Source organism: Trichosurus vulpecula, chromosome 8 (genome assembly GCF_011100635.1).
Source record: "Trichosurus vulpecula isolate mTriVul1 chromosome 8, mTriVul1.pri, whole genome shotgun sequence".
Taxonomy (NCBI): domain Eukaryota; kingdom Metazoa; phylum Chordata; class Mammalia; order Diprotodontia; family Phalangeridae; genus Trichosurus; species Trichosurus vulpecula.
Window position 1 is genome coordinate 193,754,581 of NC_050580.1, and position 19,547 is coordinate 193,774,127.

Here is a 19,547-nt window from a genome sequence, read left to right on the forward strand (position 1 = left end):
TCCAGAAGAAGAGTCCAGTGTTAGCTGGAGTTATTTAGGAAATGTTCTTTGGAGCCAGGTAGAACTTGAGATAGATTTTGAAAAATTAGAAGGATTTGGAAATGTAAAGAATTAGGGAAGAACAGCGTGAATGGAGGCACAGAGGTAAGAATGAGTATAATGTACAAAGAGGACAGTGAAGAGCCCACTGGGACAGGATGTGTTATATGAGGTTAAGAAAGATGGTGCTCGAAATGCCAGGTCTTGAATACCAAGATGAGGAATTTAGACTTAAACCAAAAGTTCATGGAAGAGTGTTTTAGGAAGAGTAATCTGATAGCTATTCAAGGTAAATCAGAGTAAAGAGAGCAATTAGAAGACAACAGGCCCAAAATGAAGTAATGCCACTTGTCACAGCATATTGTGTATAACTATATGTGTTTGTGTTATCTCCTCCTACTAGAAGGTAGTTTCCTTGAGGACAGAAGTAGTGAATTGCTGAAACTTTGTATTTCTCCTAGATCCTTCTCCCCACCCAGTTCCTACATAATAGATACTCAGGAAGCCTTTACTCCATGAATGAGGGAATAAATGAAGGGCAACTTGTGGTTCTTTCCCTAAAATTAAATTAGCCCTTTTTGTGATAATCATCTATAAGTCAAGATATCATTCTTATCTTTCTTTTAACAGGGAATGATTCATAGAGATTTGAAGCCTGTGAACATTTTTTTAGATTCTGATGATCATGTAAAAATTGGTGATTTTGGCTTGGCCACGGACCACCCAGCCTTTGCTGTGAGTATTTTAATTAAGTGGAGACCATAATTAAAAGAGACCAAATCTCATTCCTGAAGCTTTAAGATTTAATCACAATGAAAGATGCTTTTAAAACAAGGTTAATGTGATTCTCCTGGCTCAGGACTGGAATCTTCAGTTTACTTTTGTTTTCTGCATTCTAATCATGAGTTAGTAATTACTTACATTTATTGGTAAATGTATTTTAGTTAAAAGCAAATGATCCTTTCGTGCCTATTTCAACACATAAATACAATCATAAATACAAAATATTTTAATTTCCCTTAGTTTAATAGTTTGGTCTGAAGTTTTCATTTAGTGAGAAAAATCTTCAAGACAGCTAGAGCTGAGTCACCAACCAGAGACACTTGAGCCAAGATCTAATCAGTTCTTTTTGTCTTCAGGGCATGGGGCTAGTCTGTAGCCGAAGCACAGGCTAGATGGCCAGGGTTCAGAGCAATGGGCTCCACTACCAAGACTGGAACACTATAATAAGTCATATCTGCTACTGTCTTCTTAAGCATATATTTCTGGCTCCCTCAGAAATTTTAGTTCTGGATCTCCTAGCTGCCACCATGAACATTAGTAATGTAGGTAGGGAGTGAGCAGTAAAGAGCGTAGAGTTTTTAATATGTAATGCTATAACTTCCATCCGTGAATTTATGCAAGTGTACTCTGCTTTAAGCAGACTAGACATATCAATAGCCACATTTACAAAACAGTTCAGTTATAGCAAGTGGGGGATTTTAAAGTTGGAAGAATTAAGAATATCTAATCTAGGGGTTCCCAACAATTCTGTCCCCTTTAAATATTAAAAAAATTGGTAGACTTTCCTCTACACACATGATAGTAACTATACTATTAGTATCTGATTAAGGATACCCATGACAGAATGCTAATATGAATTCATTAATGCTTCTAAAGGAAATTATATTTTATTCATCACAATAGCATTTATATGCAGTTGAAAAAAATCACAAAACATATATGCAAGGCATTATTTATACTATCAGCAGAAGGTAGGTTTTGCTTCCTTATTTTTGTGCTGAACCATGCTTTCTGTTTTGTTCCAACCATGTCAAGACAAAATGACAGTATATGTACAGATTTGTGGGCCCCTTGCAGTCTTTCTGCATTACCTTTCCTCTCTTCCTACTCCTCATGCTTCTGTGGCTCATAGGCAGGGTGTTACTAATCCAGTCCAATCTGTTTCCCTTCCTCTCCCTCCCCATTTAGGGGCAAAGAAAGGAAACTGAGGCTTAGTGAACGGTGGGGGGGGTTAACTTTTATGTGAAAGATGGTAGGAAAGAGGGCAACAGAAGAAGAGGAAATGAGGGAGGTAGGGAGAGCGCTTTAGGAAAAGGGGTAGCCATTTGCTATTAGAATTTTTTTTCCAAGAGTATCATTCACTTTACACACTGTTTTGAGGACGTGTCAGTGTGGACTGGAAAATGGCACAATGAAATTAGAAAGGCATCACCAATGATAACCCATGGTCAAAGTGACCCTCTCAGAATTCCTGCAAGCTATGAAATATGCAGAAGGCAGGCATCAGTGACAAATGCTGTGACATCCTAATACTTGGGTTCCTTGTGTTTTAGGCTGATACCAAACAAGAAGATCGGGGAGCTGATCAGCTAGTTAAATCTTACCCTTCAGGTAAACAAGGAAAGCTGCATGCTTTTATCACTGATTTTCTTTTTTTTACACCAGATGCCATTTCCTCTTCACTAATAATTGTCCTTCAGTACATTATTAGAAAAGGGAGCTTAATGTGGTTGAATAATAGTGAAGGTGTGGTGGGTAGAGTATTGGACAGGATTCATAAGAGCTGGGTTCAAGTCCTACCTCTGAGGAACACTGACTGTGGTGCCCCGGGTAAGTCATCTTGCCTCTCAGTGCACCGGGCAGCTATCAGTTGCACAATGGTTACAGATTTGTATTGGTAGAGCTTCCTTACCTATTGCTCTGTTTGTCCGTGAAGTCAGACTACCTGATCATTTTGGTCAGTCTAAAGGGTTTTCTTCTAAGAACATATTCAGTTGATAGAAAACATGCCTGTCTGGAGCTGTCTCCCCCTTGCTTAACTAAGAAGGCATCCTTGAATAGAGTGTGATGAATGTCAGTAATTAACTATACAAGGGATATATGGATGGTCTTTTGTACCGTGCATAAAAAAAATCCAGCAGTGTGGATTGTCAATAATTAATTATACTCAGTTCATCACTGTTAGTTAATCCCCTTGTTGTAGGTTCTTTTTCTTTGTCCATAGAACTCCTATCACATAAAGCTTTTTTTCTCTCTGCAACCACACAGATAATTTGACTGGAATGGTTGGCACAGCATTGTATGTCAGCCCAGAAGTCCAAGGAAGCACTAAATCTTCATATAACCAGGTAATGTGAAAGGGAGCATTTTATTTGTTAAAAAGCAAAGAGGTCAACAGTGAGATAATATTATGAGCTTAAAAGATAACATCAGTTTGGGGCCATACTCAAATGTTCTGTTTTTAAATTTGCTAGTTTGGACAGTTGCTCTTTGCTTTTTATTGTTAAGATGCTGTGAATTCATTCTATACATACTGTCAACATGCAAAACTCCGTGAAGGCAAAAATCTTGTTTTGGAGTGCTGTCCACTTAAATTTTGACTTATGCATGCATGTTAAATTGAGATAATTTCAGATGTCCACTTGGCATTTTGTAAGTTTTCTGTCAAAAATCTCGAAATTTCTGTAAACTCTTCACTTGAGCACATTTCTTTGTAGATTGTACTTCACACTACTAGCTAAACCATTTTAGATGAAGGCTTTGAATCAACAGTCATTTTCTCAACCTTATAATAATAGTTCAAAACTAGCTTTCACTTGTAGCAGGAGATACACACACACACACACACACTCACTCACTCACTCATTCACTCACTCACTCACTATGATTTGGAAAAGACCTCCAAGGTCATCTAAGCCAGTATAAGAGGAACTTTTTGCTAGTGCTTAGAATTAGACTTATCTTAATAGCTTTTTGAAAAGCAGGATTTGTGCTTCCTTGCTATTTAATTTTGTTGAAAAATAAAGTGATTAAAATTTTCAGCAACTCTAGGATACAGTGAATTAGTTTACATTACATTACATTAGTTTACATTACTATATCCTTTAGTAAGACTACTTTCTGAATTTCAGTGCTCTTTTGGATTCTTTTCTACTAAATGTTTGCTAAGTACTTTTTCTAATTGAATTTTCATTTATTTTCTTTGAGCTAATCGTGAAACCTTTCCTCACCCACTGTATTATTTTTAAGTTCTTCTTATTATATTATTCAGTCAACCCATGAGCATTATCAGGTGCCCTATTATGCACCAGGCACTATGCTAGGCATTAGAGGTATGATCACAAAAGGCAGTGTTGGTCAAGGAGCTAACATTCTGCTACCAATACTAGCATGACATTGCAACCCTCTGGCTGCTTAGAGTAACTTTAAATTTTCATTCAGTGCCCTGCTCAGATGGTTAATAAATTAAAGTGTTACCCAAAGCCATACCTGTTTTAGCAGCTCTCTTGTCCTTTATCAGCATCCAAGATTTGCAATTTTCAGCCATTTTTAGTCTGTGACACTGAATATATATAAGCCAGTTAGAATTAGTTTTACAAGGAAAGTATTCAAATGAGCTGGATTAAATGCTTCACAGGCTAAACATAGAACATTTTTTTTATGTTTTTATTCTCTTGTTTTGTGAACTGTCTGAGCAAATAGATTTCTGTGCCATGCATTTTTTTAATCTTTTTTTTGCTATTTAATGCTGATTTTATAGTTTCTTAAGAAATTTTACTTTGATCACAAGTCAAAACTGAATGCAATTAAATTATTTATAATTTTTTTTTCTCCCTAGAAAGTAGATCTTTTCAGCCTGGGCATTATCTTCTTTGAAATGTCCTATCATCCCATGGTTACTGCATCAGAAAGGATCTTTATTCTCACTCAACTCAGAGAAGTATGTATCAATGATTTCACCCTCTAAATGAACCCTACTAACCTAAGTTATTAACACATGAGGTTTAGGTATATGACAACATATCTTTCTTGTATTTAAACATATGAAAAAGGTTTTTCTGCCATAAATAAAAGGGCTTAATTATTGAGGCATGCCAGCCTTGACAAATCTCCTTTACAGTGAACTATCTCAAGCAGGGAACAATCAACTCAGCTCTTCATTCTTATGGCAGCATCAGAAGTAACATTGCCACTTCCCTCAAACGTTGCCATTTCCACCACTTTATCTTTAACTCTGGTCATATTTAGAGTAGATCTACATTGGAGAGCCCAGAGTTATAGAACTGTGTTTAACCTTTGACCCAGCATTTGCCACTATTAGGAAGATGATCGGGGGAAAAGGAAAAGAACCTACAGGTTCTAAAATATTTACAGAAGCTCTCTTTGTGGTGGTAGAGAACTGGAAGTTGAAGAGATGCCCATCCACTGGGGAATGGCTAAACAAATTGTGGTATGTGATTGCGATGGACTACTACTGTGCTGTAAGAAATGAACAACTATGTTATTCTGAGTATTATAGATATCCAAATCAACTACAAAGGATCTATAAAGGAAGATGCTATCTACCTCCAGAGAAGAACTGTTCGATAGAAATGTGCATAGTATAGTTTTACATATATGTATATATGTGTCAAATGGTGGGCTTCTCTAGTGGGAGGGAGAGACGAAGGGAGACAATTCAAAACCTAAAATGTAATGAAAAAAATACAATAAAAATTTTTTTAAAAAAATTAATAAATAAAAAGAGAGTAGATCTACAGAAATGGTAGGGGAACTTCATGTGGTAAGAATCATGCTCATATTACTAAAACTTTCTCTGGCAACTGGGCATATCTACATGGAACTAAAGCTTTTAGGGGGATATTTGATTGTTTTCACAACTGTTAGAAAGAGATGCGGATGGAAGAGAGAATTAGGTAGACAGGCTTCCTAGTGTAGACCTAGGGTCAGGAGACTTGGCTTTATGAACTTGGGCAAAGTGCTTAAACTGTCTGAGTCTCAGCTTCCTAGTCTGTGAAATGAATATATAGTTATACCGGCTCTTTAAGATGGTTATTGTGAGGATAGCACTTTGTGGACCTTAAAAATTTGGAAATGCAAGATTATCATTAATGAGCGTAAACATAAATTTAAAAAAAAAGGTTGGGGCAATGCAGAAACAGCAGTGAGATAGGGAGTGAAAAGAATCCACAGTTTGGATCAGAAGTTGCCTCTTCTCCAACTACATTTTCATTTGCTTTCTTCTTTTGTCTGTTAGTATGATTCTGCCTCAGTCTTCACGCTTGCTAGGATTCTCTTAAGGGCTGCCATCAATAAGTACCCTGGGTACATATGAGAAAACAGTGTGAGGATCTGACCGAGGATGGGATCTGGCCAAGGTTGACTTGTGTCCAGAAATGCATGATGAGTAAAGAGAATCAAAATGGAAAGTAGTTGCTTTATACATCTTTATTTCCATGGAAAATAAAGCAGAGGCAGGAGGTCTGGTGCTTTACATTAAAGAGTACCTTATAAATGAGAAAGTACATTATACTTAGAAGCATCTTCCTGCTTTTCACCTAAGAAATAACTATTTGCAAAACCCTGGGCTACTTTACTACAGTTTTTAAAGCTCTGTCTATACTCTCCTGGAGTAAATAAAGTCATCACAGTGTTCCTGCTTTAACTGAGGGTCTTTTGTGCAAAGTTGGGGTCCTTAATTTGGATGTAGCACTTTCCTCTTGCTTAAGCAGCATTGTTCCTTCATTTTGAGTATGTCTGCATTTTTATGTTAATGATATCAATGTAGTATTAGGATTATTAGCCAGAAGAGTTGAGTGTATTATAGGTACTTTTACCGTGAATGATTACCTGTTACTGTCTCTTATTGTGATTTTAAAAAATAAAAATATGGTGCCCCTCTGGTAATGGAAACAATGCAGTTACCTTTCTGGTGTGCGATTTTAAATGACTTGGAGGTTCTGAGATATTCAGTGATCCACATTTTTAATAACGTTCCTTAAATAAGCAAAGTTATTACTAAACATTTTTTATGTGAATAAGAAAATTGAAAATGTAAAGACAGAATGCTCATCAGATTTCAAGATGGTTCTCAGCTTATCCTTTTCTTACTAGCTTGTCATTTTTGTGCTAGCATTATTTTTTTTTCACTTCTGGTGAACAAATGTTTTAATTATGGTAGTTTGCCAAGTGTTTGCTGTATTTATTTGCTAATTCGAATATAATTATCCTTTTAGCCCACTTCTCCTAAGTTTCCAGAAGATTTCAATGATGCAGAACATACAAAGCAGGTAATTTTCAGATGCTTTAATTATAATGTCTTCAGTCTTGAGTCTTAATTGTTATTTTTCTTCTTCAATTAGTAATCTCTGCCAGTCATTCTCTTGTGTTTCTGGAACAAAGTAAAAAAAGAAATACCAAAAGATAAAGCATTTAAAACATTATTGAAATTTAAATATGTGATAAAAAAAAATCGAGTGTTGGCATAGTGAATTAACAAGCTGCTGGATTCTTTTGTGTAGCTCTTTGTGCCTTGGAAATACTGTTTGGACCCTAGACCTAACTGCTGCAATGAAGAAAGTGCTTTTACAGCTCTTTGTTTCGGATAAAACCTAGGCCTTTATAGGAAAGAAAAACATCATTTAAAATTTTAATTATGTTGAATTTCAGGTTTTAAATAGTTTAGTGAGAAGAAAACAACATGTAAGCTTCTGACAAGCTGCTATTAGAGCATTTTCAAATATAATTATGTTCATATATGACACAACGTATATAATGTGTCACGGCTAAAGACTGAAGGCTAGCTAATGTGAAAAAAGAATGATCTGGAAATTCATGTATTGCACATCAATTCATCTCTTTCTTTCTAAGGCTAATTATGGATATAAGTAACCGTTTCTGCAGTGATTCTTTTATTGCAAGAGGATGGTTTTTGGTTTTTTGTTTTTTGCTAAGGTTTGATCCGCATTTTGGGGGGACAGCAGCTCTTTGAAAACAGCAACTGAAATAGGTCAACAGCTTTCAATTTGCTAGCACTCTTCTACTTCTGACCTGCTATTTGTTATGATATTTATGTATTATGGTTGAGGACTATACCAATACAGGACTATTACAAAAATCATTAAAAATCATGTTTACACTTTTATTAAATGGGATCATATATTTGTTCATTAGTGTGTTTGAATTCAAAAGTATAATGTGAATTTCGTACCTCTTACATTTTCTATAGAAAAACCAGGCTCATTTTGTTATTTTAAAAGAAATTATTAATACATTAAGAGGCAATGTGGTGAAATGGATAAAGAGGTAACCCTCAGAGACCTGAGTTTACTTCCAGCTTCTGATCGCTACTATGTGACCCTCAGCAAGACACTTAACCTTTCAGTGTCCCCAGGATCAGAAGTCAAATGGAAGGTACTCATCTGCTTTGATGGAGAAAGTTCCTCACCTCCAGCTCCCTACACTGATGTGTGTGTGTGTGTGTGTGTGTGTGTGTGTGTGTGTGTGTGTGTGTGTGTGATAGCATAGGATCTTACTCAAGTTAACAGGCATCCCTAATAGAATTAGAAACAGAACTATAATTAATGACTATGCCAACTATTCTTCCTAGCTTATAGATACTGTAAGAGATGTTAAGAAACATTTCCAACAAACGATGATTATATCGTATATCACTGTCATTGGAAAGATAATTAGTTGTGTGACTTTGGACACTAGAATTTGAACAAATCATTTCATCTTTATAGGCCTCACTCTCCTTATCCATAAGTTATATCCATAAGAGTGTTAAGCTAGTCAACTAATAAGATTCCTTCCAGGCCCTATTTCTGATATTTGTTAAATACCCTTAAGTATATGGTCCTGAAGGTAAATCTTGCAGCTTTTAGTTTGAAATGTTTTTTGTACTAAAGTGTGCTGAATTTACTAAGCATTGTATAAAATTAGAAGACCACTGGGTAGAAGACCACAACAGGGAATATGCAGATAGTAGGACAGGATACATGTATACAATAAAAGGAATTTTTTTCCACACATAAAAAGATAGGCAAAACACTGTCCATTTTGTTGGAAAAACTAGTTTATTATTTCTACCAGTTTCACACTGTGTAAATTCTTGGAAAATCTCATTAAATCATTTCAGTATACCCTAATATAAAACTGCTTCCTAAGACTACAAATGTCTAGCTGCAGTAATTCAATCTTAACCCAAAACAACTAAATTTCAGTGGAAATGAGGAGTTATTTCCTTAGGCACACTATGAAATTGTAAAATGCTTTGTGAACCTCTTCTGAGCATTAGCTAATGCTGCTGGTTCTTCAAAGGTGACTCCATCTCCCATAAACAAAAGAAAAGTGCCCTGCAAAAAGGCCTGGATCAACCCAACTTGCTCTCTGAGCTCCCCTTTACTGCTGAACACCACTGAAAGTACTATAGCTTTGGAAAAGGGGTGGCAACATCAATGAGAGAAAGATGGCCCTGAAAATCCCAGTGTGGGCAGAAAGTCTCATCCCCTTACTGAGAAACCTAGAAATAAGATTACTGGTTAAAACTTTTTAAGTTTTAATTTTTTTTTTTCATATGCCTGGAAGAATAGTAACAAAATCGAAGTATATTGCCACAGGTTGCTTTACCTACGTTAGGAATTCCAGTAGCTACAGTGCAGCATAACATACAATGGTAAGAATATGTCTTATTTTATGGAATTTACATTTCCTTTGGTAAATTGATAGTGTTTAGATTGCTGTTAAGTGTTCTGGTCGTCTGTAATTGGTTTTTATTGGTTTTATTTATCCAGCATTCTAATAAGTTACTATTTATAGAATTTATATACTACATTTAACAGTGAGGTATGTGATAAGTAAATAATAGCATACCAAAGGTTGCCAAAACCCCAATTAAAATTCTGCTAAATGCAGCAAAGATCTCTTAGGTGTGGTTCAAGTGAAAAAAAAAATTATAAGACATTATAGACACGTGTTCTTCGCTAATTTATAGTAACCATGTCCATGGCCTTTGGTTGTAGAAATCTGTCATTTCCTGGCTATTGAACCATGATCCAGCAAAGCGACCCACTGCCACAGAGCTGCTGAAGAGTGAGCTGCTTCCCCCACCCCAGCTGGAGGAGTCTGAGCTGCATGAGGTTCTACACCACACCCTGGCCAACGTTGATGGCAAAGCCTACCGGACCATGATGGGCCAGATCTTTTCCCAGCGCATCTCCCCTGCCATCGACTACACGTATGACAGTGACATATTGAAGGCAAGTTTAAAATCTCTGAGTTTACAGTTCTCATGGCACATATTTAACCAAACACAGGCTGGATTCAGAAAATTCTAAGTCATCTTGAATAGCACTAAATCAGCTATTGCTGAAAAAGTCCTTTAATGTAGCTATAGTAATAAGCATTAGCCAAAATACCTAGAGCTTAAAACATCTGGGCAGCTCTGATTCAAACTAAATAGTGGGCCTAAAATAAATTTAATGTACTGTGCCTGTTTATTCTTTTCACTTTTAGTTTGGTTTTCATGGAATCAGTTTTGAGAATGAGTGTATTTCCTATGTGCTGATATATGGAGTAATAAAAAGGTAGATTTTGGTTGGGAGAAATATATTAGTGAGTATGGAGTCAATACAGATTTTAGGAGCCACTTTTTTTTCTTTTGCCTATTAGTTTTAGAAAGCTATTTGCAAGAATGCTTTAATACCAGATGTATGTTTAAACAGATTTGTGTCCTTGTATATGCAGAAAAGTTGGTCTAATGCTTTTATTAGATATATATCCTGTTTGCCAAAGAGGTTTCACAGTTGTTTGTACTTAAGATCATACAGGGCCACAAAGGACCTTAGACATCACATAGTCCAATGCATGCAAATGACATTTTATTTTCTTCTCTTTATATTAAGGGGTCACAAAGACCACCCAGCTTTCTGACTCTTCAAACTATTCAAAAAAGTGCTCTGAGCACCAACCTCATCCCACATTTTTAGCAGGTTGCTTACATTCTTGAGTTTCTACTTTGGTTTTATAGGGTATTATTAGACCTACCTTTTCCCCATGTTACTTCAGTTGATATACCTTAAATATATGGTCCTGAAAGTGATCTTGCAGCTTATAGTTTGAAGTGGTTTTTTTGTACTAAAGTGTGCTGAATTGACTTAGCATCATATAAAATTAGAAGACCACCTGGTAATTTCCCCTTAAAGGTTTAGAATCCAAATGGAAACAACATAAAATATGCAGGTAGTAGGATACATGTATCAGGGTGTTTTCCAGTTATTTGTTGGCATCTATTTAGGATCTAAGGACCTCAAGTCACCCAAACATAGAAGCTTTCTTTACAGCTATTGCCAATCACCTACCCCAGTAACATGATAGATAAAGAGGAAATCATGTTACTATCACTCCTGGACTACTGCAATAACATGCTGGTGGGTCTCCCTGCTTCAAATCTCTCCTCACTCAAGCTCATGCTCCTCTTAGCTGTCAAAATTGTCTTAAAGAATAGGTCTGATATGTTATCGCCCTGCTCAGTAAATTCCAGTCTCCCAATCACCTCTGGGATCAAATATAAAATCTTCTGCTTGGCATTTAAAGCCCTTCATAACCTGCTCCTTTCCAGTCTTCTTACATCTGCCCACATACTCTGTGACCCAGTGCCACTGAAGTCCTTGCTGTTCCTAAAACAAGATTTTCTATTTCCCAACTGTGGGTATGTTCACTGGCTGTCCTGCACACCTGGAGTACTCTCCCTTCTCCTCTCCACCTCTTGGTTTTTCTGCTTTCCTTCAAGACCCATAAATCTCACCTTCTTCCTTCTTCCTTCCCCAGCAAAGGAAGACTTTCCTGATACACTTTAATTCTAGGACTTCCCTCCGTTGAGTTTTCCAATTTATCCTATATATGGCTTGAATGTACATAGTTCTTTGCATGTTGTCTCCCCTAATAGACTGGGGAGTCTCTTGAGATATCAGGGACGAACTCTTGCCTTTCTGTGTATTTCATTGCTTAGCAAAGTATCAGGCACATAGTAGACAGTTAATAAATGTTTACTGACTGACTTACCATCAGTATTGCTATTCTTGAAAGCTTCCCTTCTGCCACCACTTTGACAGTATTTCCTTTCAAAGATTTCTCCTAGAGAACCAATCCCCTAGGAAAATACCTAAGAGACTGAGGAAAAGCAATTTATGATCACAGGAATGGCCTCCATTACTCATATTACCTATGAGAACTGCAATAGAAAAACAATACACTTTCATATTCTTGGTACCTTGCAACTACATTGTCTTGGGCATTGGCTTCTGGCAGCCCCTCGATGTAATCAAACTATGTGTTTCTGTGTAGGATTTTTCTGGCACTGTGCAGCATGTATATTGACTTCTGAATGGATGAAAAGACTCATCGTAAACTTCTGTTTTTATTAAAATTGTGACTTACTATGATCCCTGTTTAGAGTAAAGATCATTATGAAACAAGATAAAAGATGCTAGAACCCCCTTCCCTAAAGATGTTTGGAAACACAATGACTCTGTGAAACCTTGTTCTTTGATCTTACGATATACCACCAACCAACACATTATTCTTTTAGAGAGAGAAATTGTTTTCCCTCTCGGAGTGGTACTTTAATTGTTTTTATTGTACTTTAGGGTAGCTTCTCTATCCGTACAGCCAAGATACAGCAACATGTGTGTGAGACAATTATCCGCATCTTCAAGAGACATGGTAGGTCCTTTTTTTAATCTCATTTTGTTACCCACCTTGCTTTTTCACTTAGAAAGTAGTGGCAGTGGATCTGAATATACTTTTGCTTTCAAATCCAGTTGCAGGTAATTGGTGTAGCAGGTGAAATTTAAGCCCATTTTTATATTTCAGCTTTTTGAAGAGAAATTGATTTAAGAGAATAGCATCTTTGCTTTTAAAATAAAGTTGGATAATCACCGTCATAATTATGAGAGAACTGCTATGTCTCATTGTACATGAGCTCACTCTATGTGGAATATGCAGAATAAAATAGAAATTAATAATGACTTAGGAGTGGTGCACGGGGATTAGTCTAACTTTCATAATGGTCCCCAATGACATATCCTTAATTGTCAGGTTTATATTTCAATTGAAGTTGGTTCCTGGGGAGTATGAGAACTCAGTGGTTAATTATGGTTTGCCAATTTGGTGTAGGAGCTGTCGAGCTATGTACCCCACTGCTACTTCCCCGAAAAAGGCAAATGTATGAGCACAACGAAGCAGCCTTATTCATGGACCACAGCGGAATGCTGGTGATGCTGCCCTATGATCTCAGGGTGAGTTCAGGAATATTCTGCTTTTCAGGCTGGATTTTTAGAACCTACGAATTTGTTACTGAGTCTGATTAGAATTGAATGGTTTATTTGTTTCTTTTTAGCACGTCTCTTTTTTATACTGAAATTTTTATTCCATACAGGTGGTTTATGTATCCATTGTTGCCATTTCTCACATGGCCTTTTTTTTTTTTTTAACTTTTCTTTAGAGAGAATGGGTCAGAGTAGAGTGCTCTTGAAGTCCAAAAGATGTTTGGGCTCAAAGTCTTTGCCTCCTTGTCCACAGCCCAGAAGTTAGTTGTGATAATGTAGATACTTGTGCCCATAGACTCTAGAATACCTTTCCTAGAGTCTGGTCATCAGACACATAACACTGACCCGGACACTAGTCATCTTGATAGCAATGACAGCACAGCACGACTACATCAAATACGGGAGTATATATTATATTTCTCAGCAAATTTTTCCATTTTCTGACTTGACAGCATTTTAGCTCAGTTAAGCCAATACAACGTCAGTGACTGCCCTAATTGGTTGTTATTTTTTTTCCGAAGCCTGGCCCTCTAGCTTTCTTCTTAGACGTACTTTTGCTATTATGACTCCTAATTATTTAAGTGATTCCCAAAATGCTGTTGTGACCAACAATTCTTTACCATGCTGTGTGTCTGGGGCTGGGGATGAGAGGTGGGATGAAGAATTGTTTTACAGAAAACTGAGTTCTAGTTGTCATTTGTTAATCTTCCCAGTGCCTCAATTTACCCAATTCTGCATATTGAAAAACTGAACTAGTCAATGATTCTTAGTTTTGTCCCTAACTTTTCAAAAGATATTTGTTGAGCAGCCCCTGTCTAAAAGGCACTGGTGTGCCGAGCTATTGGAGGAGTAAATGATAAGCCCTGCCGCCATATTGTTAGCTTCTTTAGAGCAGGACTATCTTTGTACCCACAGTGACTACACAGAGTAGGTGTTCAGTTTATTGAATTGGATTGTGTGGATTCCCGCAATAAAGGAATGACAAACCTAGAATTAGAACCCATAACCAAACTGAGATTAACATCCTGCCTGTGCTAATCCACTGAGACCCACTGAGCTGTTAATCATCTTGCAGTGTTATATACAGAGTGTCCCAAAATCTCTAGTAGCTTAAATTCTGGGCAGTGAGGTGGAGCAGTGGAGAGAACCAGGCTCGAAGTCAGGAAGAGTCTCAGCTTTCTGAATTCAAACCCAGCCTCAGACGCTTCCTAGCTGTGTGACCCTGGGCAAGTCACTTAACCCCGTTTGCCTCAGTTTCCTCATCTATAAAATGAGCTAGAGGAGAAACAGTAAGCCATTCTTCTCCCTTTGCCAAGAAAGCCCCAAGTGGGGTCACAGAGTCAGACACAGCTGAAGAATGACTGGACAGCCACAACAAGCTTAAATCAGCATCAGTTCACCTTGTGATATGTCTACTGTACTATAGCTGTTAGGGTATAGAGTTCATATGTTAATGGCATTTTTTTGTACTCCTACAAGTACAAGGCCCCCAATTTAAATTTTTTTTCTGTGCCTTGTCATTTTCTACAGCCACTACTGACATTTTCCTATGATTCTATTGAACTCTGAAATTCTCTCTTTGTTCTCCAAATGCCACATCACACGTGAGGCACCATTTAAAAGAATCTACCTGAGCAGCTCTGTATTTGAGTTATGCCTAACCTTTCTGCACTGCTCCCCATCAACAGCTTGTTTTTATTTAAATGTAGTTTTATCAAAAGAGATGCCATAAGGTTCTATTGGGAAGAATGGGTGGTAGAGATTGGAAAGCAATAGTGGCATCAGTAAAATAAACAAAAGACACCAATGAAACATTAAACAAATAATCAGGGAGGTGCATAAATAAGCTGTCCTGCCTTGGGCAAAGCTCTATCCAAAGCTGCATGAAGCACTGAGTTTTGATTGCCAGTTCTGTTGCTGATTTTTCATGTTATTTCTGTTTATCTTGTTTCTCTTTCTATAGAGCATAAATGTAGGGAGTATTATTGTTATTTTAATGCTAATATTGAATCAAGTGGTGTGGTAAAGACACTGGGTTTGATAAAGATATTAAAGAAAATAAATGGCATGGTTATTGTTCAATTATATTTAAAATTGACTTGTCATTCTCTAAATACCGACAGGGAAAAACCATTCAAAATTGTAAGCAGCACTTACTTTCTATGAACTATTCAAATATGAAACGAAAATTCATGCTGCCCATACAGAATCTGACCCATTAGGCTATCCCCTGGGATAATTAGTTTCTGGGAGATAATCTGAAAATAGCTAATTTATTCCATAATGTAGTTACTTATTTGTGGTTAGATGGTTATAGAGAATTTTTCTGGAGAGAATTTATTAAGGATTCCTCTTAGGGGTGTTTAGGAAAATTCCTACAAAGTACTAGATGCCTATCATGGTTCAGTTATTGTAAATACCCTCACAGATTATCCATGAAGAATTATCTTACAGAAATCAAAATAACCATGACACTGACTGTTAGTATATATGAGTTTTCATTTGATACAATCAAGATGTAGTTTGTTTTGAACTTAAATACATACATAAAGTGATAACTGGTAAAAGCTTATCTCTCTTTTACTGATATTGTCCATGAAAGACAGCTTGTAGAAGAGCATGGACTCCAAGGCATTATTAATCTGAAAACATTTTTTGGTTGTATTTTCAGATCCCATTTGCAAGATACGTGGCTAGAAATAATATCTCAAATTTGAAACGGTAAGGAATTGGTGGAGGGAGTATTGCCTCTTCTGACCCGCATATAATAAAGACCTCAGCACCCAACTGTTGGGTTTGGAATATTCTTCAAAAAGCATAGATATCAGTTCTTAAAAGGTTGACAGGACTGCCTTTCTCATAAGGAAGAATGTGGTAATTGACTTAACTAGAGTTAACCATAATCCTTTCTGTGCCTTCTAAATATCCCTGAACCTCATCACTAATTATTTTCACAAATGGCTGTTTGTGAACATACCTGGTCACTACTGCTCACAGATGATTCTTTATATAGCCTAATTTGAGGAATAGATGTTATTATCGTGTTTAAAAATTCTTATTATGGGTAACTTTGGACAGAGAAACACTTAAAGTGAAGCCTGGTAAAAATCAGCTTGAAATTTGGATACTAGGGATCCATGTTTGTAAAGTACATTTAAGTGACAAGAGGAGCCAAATATTATGTCTCCTCATAAGACCCAATGGTATTGCTGCTAATTCGGCGTTTTGTTTTATAAGCACCATTCTTCACATGAAACCAAAGCATTTTTATGGAATTTTTTATTCATTTGTCCTGATTTACTGTTAGCTACAAGTGAATGATAAATAAGAATGGCATTTATGGTATCTCTATGTGGGATATGAGCACAAAGGGATGAATATTTTGCCATAGCAATATCTTCAGAGTAAAGGAACCAAGATACGCCAAGTTTGTCAATGGTAAAATTGAATCAGAGCATAGATCACATTTCAGTTCTGTGTACAATGAAGTCTACAAATGCATTTAACTTGAATTCAGCTATACGTGCTAGGCAAAAAAAAAAAAAGAAACAACTTAAATATTGTAGGTGCCATTCAGTTCAATGAGGGTATGCCTTAGCATGAGCATGGAATAGGAGAGATTACTGTGTTTTCCCCTAAGTTGGTCTGAGATTCCCCCTGCCTCTCCTAGTGTAAACATCTCTCTTCAGTGTCATGGAGTATGATCCTAGAATCTCCTCCTCAGATCATTCCCATAGACACTCTAATCATCCTTTGCTGGAAGCAATTGAGAAGAACAACCATTTTGTCCATCCTAGCATTCCTGGTTGGCTGAAAGATGGCTGTTACCTTTCCTTTGATGTTCTTATGTCTTTTCTTTCCTCACAGTAAAGCAGAAAATAAGTAACAGTTATGTGGTGTTTGATCCCTTTCTAACTAACCACACATAAGTGTGAAACCTCTTCAAGAATATTTTTACCTAATCATCAGTTTTCTTACCAGCTAAGTCTTTACTTATTTTTGTTTTCTTCTATTTGAGAAGTCTCTCTCATGAGAACAGTTTAATTGAATGTCCTAAAAAATAAAATTTTCATTTAGTTCTGTCCAAATTCATCTGCTCTCCAAAACAAGCTGGTCTTTCTTAAATTGACCCAAGCCCCTCTTAAGTTGAAACTGTTTGAAGATTGTCCCATACTTTATGGGGGATTAAAGGGGTTTTTCAAGGGTGATTTTTCTACCACATAGTATTTTCATCTTTAAGTCTTGTAGCTCACTTTTTTGACTGTAGAATTTAACCCTTCATTACGATGTGACTCTACTGTACTGGCCATGGGCCCACACAACCCTAGTGTTCTAATAAACACTTTACCAGTTGAGTTTTCTTACTCATTTCCTATGAATTTCTACATTATTTCTGTAAGCATTAGAGTGCAGTAAGTAATCTGAGAACTCTGGGTTTATTTCTCTAGATATTGTATAGAACGTGTCTTCAGACCACGCAAGTTAGATCGCTGTCATCCCAAAGAAATTCTGGAATGTGCTTTTGATATCATCACTTCTACTAGCAACAGCTTTCTGCCTACTGCTGAAATAATCTACACCATCCATGAGATCATCCAAGAGTTTCCAGTGCTTCAGGTTTCTTTCCATGTTTTAGTATACACTGATCTCCCATCCTATAGATTTATTTTTCCCAGTAAATGAGTTATTGTTGAATCAAGTCTATATTTCCTTAAATTTATAGTAAATGTCAAGGATTGGTAAACAACATTCCACTGAAAGTGATTTGATGATGTGACTTTTGATTCTAACTTAAAACTCTATTAACCTTGGCCAAAAGTATTATTGGGGGGAGTATGGGGAGGGAACAGAAGAATTCTTTTCCTGTAGTTTTTCCAAAGGGCAAAATATAGACTAGCAGCCCTCTGCCTGGTACACTTAGACACTAATACAAATACAAAAATGAAATAATATGCAATCCCTCTCCTCAAGGCACTTGAAAGTTGATGGAACATTTACACTAAAAACTTTGTTTCAATGTATAATGTGATGAACATAAGGGGACTGCATAACTGGAAGATCAGGTAAAGGAACAATTAAATGCTAAATTAATGAAGTGTCAAATAGGGAGTCTTCACAGTGAAAGTGGAGGCCCTGTGGTAGAGCAAAAAGAGCACTGAACTTCATGTCAGGAAGACGTGGATTTGAATCTTCAGCATTTCCTAGCTCTGTGACCTGGAACAAGTCACAACCTATTTGAAACCTTAGTTTCTTCATCTGTAAAACAGGGATGACAATACTCATAGTAACTGCCTTCCAGGGCTGTTGTGAAGATGGTTTGGAAAACCTTCAGGCAGAGAGGCAGTCTTGGTGTCGTACCATAGTGTCAAACTCAAATAGAAACTGATAACATATTGAATTAGAAAACCACACGTTAACAGTTTTCTATGTTGTGTTGTATTTTGATTTTGCTAAATATTTCGAGGCCCTTGGCTTGGCTGGGAGTTTGACACCTCTAGTGAAGTGAATGAAGAGTCGCCCTTAGACGTCAGGGAGACCTGGTTTTGAGTCCCACCTGTTACACACACTGGCTGTGTGCAAATCATTTCACCTCTTAGTTTCCCAGGCAAATCTTTAAGACCTGAAATTGTGAACTAAGTGTGGATCTCCATTGGAAAAGACTTTCCTCACTGGGATTCTCTAGGCAAATTAAATCACAGGCTCACCCCAAAACAGAACCTTAAAATGATATATAAATTTAATCTCTTATTATTATTATTAAATACAAAGAAGAGGTCCCAGCAAACTATATGAGAAATTTAAAGAGGAGAGATCACATTCAGCTGGGGGAGGGGTACATGGATAGGCAAAAGTAAGGAAAGCTTCATGGAGTACTTGGAATCTGAATTGGGCCTTGAAGGGAGGAACTTCAGCCAGAGGAGATGGGGTTAAGATATGGAGTTCATTTTAGGTAGGAAGAACAGAGTAAGAAAAGAGATGGAAAAAGGAGAGGGCAGAACTGGAACAAAGAATAGTCTAGTGTGATTAGCATGTAGACTCTGTAAATGGGAGCAGTATGAGATAAGACTAGAAAGGTGAACCCAGATTGTGGAGGGCCTTGCATGCCAGGATCAGGAGTAACTATATTATTTGTTAAACAGTGGGAAGCTATGGAAGGTTGAGGGTAGGAGTGACATAACAGAGTAAGAGTTTATGATGAAGATTATTTGTGCAGCCATGTGACAGGATGGATTAAAAAAGAAAGAGATTAGAAATAGGAAGATCAGTTATGAAATTACTACTATAGTTCAGGTGAAAAGCGATAAGGGACAGATGCAAAGGCTGTTTTGTATTGTAGGATCAATAGGACTTGATCTGCAAGGTGAGGGAGATGGAAGAGTCAAGGATCACTTTGAG

At 36.9% G+C, this 19,547-nt stretch overlaps 1 protein-coding gene across 2 annotated transcripts in view; it reads left to right on the forward strand.

Annotated features, from left to right (window-relative positions):
• EIF2AK4 (eukaryotic translation initiation factor 2 alpha kinase 4) overlaps positions 1-19,547 on the forward strand; it is a gene marked incomplete at its 3' end in the record, with an annotated part of 99,644 nt that overhangs the window by 59,898 nt on the left and 20,199 nt on the right. For both annotated transcript variants that reach the window (XM_036735291.1, XM_036735292.1), the window contains 10 exon segments: positions 670-774; positions 2,376-2,433; positions 3,091-3,170; positions 4,661-4,762; positions 7,059-7,112; positions 9,846-10,082; positions 12,471-12,546; positions 13,000-13,121; positions 15,823-15,872; positions 17,600-17,768. In XM_036735291.1, coding sequence (XP_036591186.1) covers positions 670-774; positions 2,376-2,433; positions 3,091-3,170; positions 4,661-4,762; positions 7,059-7,112; positions 9,846-10,082; positions 12,471-12,546; positions 13,000-13,121; positions 15,823-15,872; positions 17,600-17,768 — 1,053 coding nt within the window.